The sequence below is a fragment of the Narcine bancroftii genome, chromosome 9 (assembly GCF_036971445.1).
Source record: "Narcine bancroftii isolate sNarBan1 chromosome 9, sNarBan1.hap1, whole genome shotgun sequence".
Taxonomy (NCBI): domain Eukaryota; kingdom Metazoa; phylum Chordata; class Chondrichthyes; order Torpediniformes; family Narcinidae; genus Narcine; species Narcine bancroftii.
The window spans coordinates 879,507-885,506 of record NC_091477.1 but is presented as its reverse complement, the minus strand read 5'-3'; the positions used below and the strand labels follow the sequence as shown (position 1 = coordinate 885,506).

The 6,000-nt window shown below is 59.9% G+C and overlaps 2 protein-coding genes across 2 annotated transcripts in view; both read left to right on the top strand.

Moving 5' to 3' along the window:
• The window catches only part of LOC138742954 (tyrosine-protein kinase ITK/TSK-like), a 43,263-nt gene extending 41,031 nt beyond the window's left edge, over positions 1-2,232 (top strand). Inside the window, exons 17-21 of the mRNA XM_069897827.1 lie at positions 10-78; positions 578-631; positions 1,038-1,106; positions 1,604-1,655; positions 2,087-2,232. Coding sequence (XP_069753928.1) covers positions 10-78; positions 578-631; positions 1,038-1,106; positions 1,604-1,655; positions 2,087-2,232 — 390 coding nt within the window. The remainder of the gene's footprint in view (positions 1-9; positions 79-577; positions 632-1,037; positions 1,107-1,603; positions 1,656-2,086) is intronic.
• A 9-nt stretch (positions 2,233-2,241) lies between these two features.
• LOC138742953 (cytoplasmic FMR1-interacting protein 2-like) overlaps positions 2,242-6,000 on the top strand; it is a 36,230-nt gene continuing 32,471 nt past the window's right edge. The window contains exons 1-3 of the mRNA XM_069897826.1: positions 2,242-2,276; positions 5,434-5,548; positions 5,841-5,984. Of these exons, the coding sequence (XP_069753927.1) occupies positions 2,242-2,276; positions 5,434-5,548; positions 5,841-5,984 (294 nt within the window). The remainder of the gene's footprint in view (positions 2,277-5,433; positions 5,549-5,840; positions 5,985-6,000) is intronic.

Sequence of the window (6,000 nt, the reverse complement as noted above, 5' to 3'; positions counted from 1 at the left end):
TGACCCCAGGAATATGTGACGGGACGGTGTGGAGGGAGCTTCACTCTGTGTCTGACCCCAGGAGTGTGTGACGGGACGGTATGGAGGGAGCTTCACTCTGTTTGACCCTGGGAGTGTGAGATAGGACAGTGTGAAGGGAGCTTCACTCTGTCTGACCCTGGGAGTATGTGGCGGGATTGTGCGGAGGGAGCTTCACTTTATGTCTGACCCTGGGAGTATGTGATGGGACGGTGTGGAGGGAGCTTCACTTTATGTCTGACCCTTGGAGTATGTGACGGGACGGTGCGGAGGGAGCTTCACTCTGTGTCTGATCCTGGGAGTATGTGACGGGACGGTGCGGAGGGAGCTTCACTTTATGTCTGACCCTGGGAGTATGTGACGGGACGGTGCGGAGGGAGCTTCACTCTGTGTCTGACCCTGGGAGTATGTGACGGGACGGTGCGGAGGGAGCTTCACTCTGTGTCTGACCCTGGGAGTATGTGACGGGACGGTGCGGAGGGAGCTTCACTCTGTGTCTGACCCCAGGAATATGTGACGGGACGGTGTGGAGGGAGCTTCACTCTGTGTTTGACCCCAGGAGTGTGTGACGGGACGGTATGGAGGGAGCTTCACTCTGTCTGACCCTGGGAGTGTGAGATAGGACTGTGTGAAGAGAGCTTCACTCTGTCTGACCCTGGGAGTATGTGGCGGGATTGTGCGGAGGGAGCTTCACTCTGTGTCTGACCCTGGGAGTATGTGACGGGACGGTGCGGAGTGAGCTTCACTCTGTGTCTGACCCTGGGAGTGTGTGACGGGACGGTGCGGAGGGATCTTCCCTCTGTGTCTGACCCCGGGAGTATGTGACGGGACGGTGTGGAGGGTGCTTCACTCTGTCTGTCCCTGGGGGTATGTGACGGGACAGTGCGGAGGGATCTTCATTCTGTGTCTGACCCCGGGAGTATGTGACGGGACGGTGTGGAGGGACCTTTACTCTGTCTGACCCTGGGAGTATGTGATGGGACGGTGCGGAGGGAGCTTCACTCTGTGTCTCACCCCAGGAATATGTGACGGGACGGTGTGGAGTGAGCTTCACTCTGTGTCTGACCCCAAGAGTATGTGACGGGACGGTATGGAGGGAGCTTCACTCTGTCTGACCCTGGGAGTATGTGACGGGACGGTGCGGAGGGAGCTTCACTCTGTGTCTGACCCTGGGAGTATGTGACGGGACGGTGCGGAGGGAGCTTCACTCTGTGTCTGACCCCAGGAATATGTGACGGGACGGTGTGGAGGGAGCTTCACTCTGTGTCTGACCCCAGGAGTGTGTGACGGGACGGTATGGAGGGAGCTTCACTCTATCTGACCCTGGGAGTGTGAGATAGGACAGTGTGAAGAGAGCTTCACTCTGTCTGACCCTGGGAGTATGTGGCGGGATTGTGCGGAGGGAGCTTCACTTTATGTCTGACCCTGGGAGTATGTGACGGGACGGTGTGGAGGGAGCTTCACTCTGTGTCTGACCCTGGGAGTATGTGACGGGACGGTGCGGAGGGAGCTTCACTCTGTGTCTGACCCCAGGAATATGTGACGGGACGGTGTGGAGGGAGCTTCACTCTGTGTCTGACCCCAGGAATGTGTGACGGGACGGTATGGAGGGAGCTTCACTCTGTCTGACCCTGGGAGTATGTGGCGGGATTGTGCGGAGGGAGCTTCACTCTGTGTCTGACCCTGGGAGTATGTGACGGGACGGTGCGGAGGGAGCTTCACTCTGTGTCTGACCCTGGGAGTATGTGACGGGACGGTGCGGAGGGAGCTTCACTCTGTGTCTGACCCTGGGAGTATGTGACGGGACGGTGCGGAGGGAGCTTCACTCTGTGTCTGACCCTGGGAGTATGTGACGGGACGGTGCGGAGGGAGCTTCACTCTGTGTCTGACCCTGGGAGTATGTGACGGGACGGTGCGGAGGGAGCTTCACTCTGTGTCTGACTCTGGGAGTATGTGACGGGACGGTGCGGAGGGAGCTTCACTCTGTGTCTGACCCTGGAGTATGTGACGGGACGGTGCGGAGGGAGCTTCACTCTGTGTCTGACCCCGGGTGTATGTGACGGGACAGTGTGGAGGGAGCTTCACTCTGTCTGTCCCTGGGAGTATGTGACGGGACAGAGCGGAGGGATCTTCATTCTGTGTCTGACCCTGGGAGTATGTGACGGGACGGTGTGGAGGGAGCTTCACTCTGTGTCTGACCCCAGGAGTGTGTGACGGGAAGGTATGGAGGGAGCTTCACTCTGTCTAACCCTGGGAGTGTGAGATAGGACAGTGTGAAGAGAGTTTCACTCTGTCTGACCCTGGGAGTATGTGGCGGGATTGTGCGGAGGGAGCTTCACTCTGTGTCTGACCCTGGGAGTGTGTGACGGGACGGTGCGGAGGGAGCTTCACTCTGTGTCTGACCCTGGGAGTGTGTGACGGGACGGTGCGGAGGGAGCTTCACTCTGTGTCTGACCCTGGGAGTGTGTGACGGGACGGTGCGGAGGGAGCTTCACTCTGTGTCTGACCCTGGGAGTGTGTGACGGGACGGTGCGGAGGGAGCTTCACTCTGTGTCTGACCCTGGGAGTATGTGACGGGACGGTGCGGAGGGAACTTCACTCTGTGTCTGACCCTGGGAGTATGTGACGGGACGGTGCGGAGGGAGCTTCACTCTGTGTCTGACCCTGGGAGTATGTGACGGGACGGTGCGGAGGGAGCTTCACTCTGTGTCTGACCCTGGGAGTATGTGACGGGACGGTGCGGAAGGAGCTTCACTCTGTTTCTGACCCTGGGAGTATGTGACGGGACGGTGCGGAGGGAGCTTCACTCTGTGTCTGACCCTGGGAGTATGTGACGGGACGGTGCGGAGGGAGCTTCACTCTGTGTCTGACCCTGGGAGTATGTGACGGGACGGTGCGGAGGGAGCTTCACTCTGTGTCTGACCCTGGGAGTATGTGACGGGACGGTGCGAAGGGAGCTTCACCCTGTGTCTGACCCTGGGAGTATGTGACGGGACGGTGCGGAGGGAGCTTCACTCTGTGTCTGACCCTGGGAGTATGTGACGGGACGGTGCGGAGGGAGCTTCACTCTGTGTCTGACCCTGGGAGTATGTGACGGGACGGTGCGGAGGGAGCTTCACTCTGTGTCTGACGCTGGGAGTATGTGACGGGACGGTGCGGAGGGAGCTTCACTCTGTGTCTGACCCTGGGAGTATGTGACGGGACGGTGCGGAGGGAGCTTCACTCTGTGTCTGACCCTGGGAGTATGTGACGGGACGGTGCGGAGGGAGCTTCACTCTGTGTCTGACCCTGGGAGTATGTGACGGGACGGTGCGGAGGGAGCTTCACTCTGTGTCTGACCCTGGGAGTATGTGACGGGAATGTGCGGAGGGAGCTTCACTCTGTGTCTGACCCTGGGAGTATGTGACGGGACGGTGCGGAGGGAGCTTCACTCTGTGTCTGACCCTGGGAGTATGTGACGGGACGTTGTGGAGGGAGCTTCACTCTGTGTCTGACCCTGGGAGTATGTGACGGGACGGTGCGGAGGGAGCTTCACTCTGTGTCTGACCCTGGGAGTATGTGACGGGACGGTGCGGAGGGAGCTTCACTCTGTGTCTGACCCTGGGAGTATGTGACGGGACGGTGCGGAGGGAGCTTCACTCTGTGTCTGACCCTGGGAGTATGTGACGGGACGGTGCGGAGGGAGCTTCACTCTGTGTCTGACCCTGGGAGTATGTGACGGGACGGTGCGGAGGGAGCTTCACTCTGTGTCTGACCCTGGGAGTATGTGACGGGACGGTGCGGAGGGAGCTTCACTCTGTGTCTGACCCTGGGAGTATGTGACGGGACGGTGCGGAGGGAGCTTCACTCTGTGTCTGACCCTGGGAGTATGTGACGGGAATGTGCGGAGGGAGCTTCACTCTGTGTCTGACCCTGGGAGTATGTGACGGGACGGTGCGGAGGGAGCTTCACTCTGTGTCTGACCCTGGGAGTATGTGACGGGACGGTGCGGAGGGAGCTTCACTCTGTGTCTGACCCTGGGAGTATGTGACGGGACGGTGCGGAGGGAGCTTCACTCTGTGTCTGACCCTGGGAGTATGTGACGGGACGGTGCGGAGGGAGCTTCACTCTGTGTCTGACCCTGGGAGTATGTGACGGGACGGTGCGGAGGGAGCTTCACTCTGTGTCTGACCCTGGGAATGTGTGACGGGACGGTGCGGAGGGAGCTTCACTCTGTGTCTGACCCTGGGAGTATGTGACGGGACGGTGCGGAGGGAGCTTCACTCTGTGTCTGACCCTGGGAGTATGTGACGGGACGGTGCGGAGGGAGCTTCACTCTGTGTCTGACCCTGGGAGTATGTGACGGGACGGTGCGGAGGGAGCTTCACTCTGTGTCTGACCCTGGGAGTATGTGACGGGACGGTGCGGAGGGAGCTTCACTCTGTGTCTGACCCTGGGAGTATGTGACGGGACGGTGCGGAGGGAGCTTCACTCTGTGTCTGACCCTGGGAGTATGTGACGGGACGGTGCGGAGGGAGCTTCACTCTGTGTCTGACCCTGGGAGTATGTGACGGGACGGTGCGGAGGGAGCTTCACTCTGTGTCTGACCCTGGGAGTATGTGACGGGACGGTGCGGAGGGAGCTTCACTCTGTGTCTGACCCTGGGAGTATGTGACGGGACGGTGCGGAGGGAGCTTCACTCTGTGTCTGACCCTGGGAGTATGTGACGGGACGGTGCGGAGGGAGCTTCACTCTGTGTCTGACCCTGGGAGTATGTGACGGGACGGTGCGGAGGGAGCTTCACTCTGTGTCTGACCCTGGGAGTATGTGACGGGACGGTGCGGAGGGAGCTTCACTCTGTGTCTGACCCTGGGAGTATGTGACGGGACGGTGCGGAGGGAGCTTCACTCTGTGTCTGACCCTGGGAGTGTGTGACGGGACGGTGCGGAGGGAGCTTCACCCTGTGTCTTACCCTGGGAGTGTGTGACGGGACGGTGCGGAGAGAGCTTCACTCTGTGTCTGACCCTGGGAGTGTGTGACGGGACGGTGCGGAGGGAGCTTCACTCTGTGTCTGACCCTGGGAGTGTGTGATGGGACGGTGCGGAGGGAGCTTCACTCTATGTCTGACCCTGGGAGTATGTGACGGGACGGTGCGGAGGGAGCTTCACTCTGTGTCTGACCCTGGGAGTATGTGACGGGACGGTGCGGAGGGAGCTTCACTCTGTGTCTGATCCTGGGAGTATGTGACGGGACGGTGCGGAGGGAGCTTCACTCTGTGTCTGACCCTGGGAGTATGTGACGGGACGGTGCGGAGGGAGCTTCACTCTGTGTCTGACTCTGGGAGTGTGTGACGGGACGGTGCGGAGGGAGCTTCACTCTGTCTGACCCTGGGAGTGTGCGATGTTAATGCTGTGATTCCCACCCTTGCTGATGGAGGAAACTGCTGCTGTGTTTGTGGTGCAGATTTGTCCGAACCGCCATCCCCTTCACAGACGAACCTCAGCGAGACAAGCCAGCCAGTGTGCAGCCCTATTACCTGTATGGGTCAAAGGTGAGTCTGGCAGAGCTGTGGGGGCCGGCTGAGGGTTTGGTGATGGTTGTGGGATGTTGGGGAGGTGAGAGGATGGGGGTGAGGATAGGTGGTGGGGAGGGAGTTTTAGGTGAGGGTGGGTGTGGGGTGGAGAGTGAATTGGTGGGGGTTGAGGTGGGGCTGTGGGGTTTGGGATGGGGGTGCGTGTTGGAATGGGGTGGGGTGTTAGATTGGAGTGGGATGGTTGGGGTGGGGGGATGGGGGTGTGGACGGGGTTCGAAGTGATCACTGACTGTGCCCCTGCCCCTCCCAGCCCCTGAACATTGCCTTCACCCACATCTACAGTGTTTTCCGCAACTTTGTCGGCCCCCCCCACTTCAAAACCATCTGCCGCCTGCTGGGGTATCAGGGCATCGCCGTGGTCATGGAGGAACTACTGAAAATTGTCAAAAGTCTGGTAAAGCAGGAAGGAG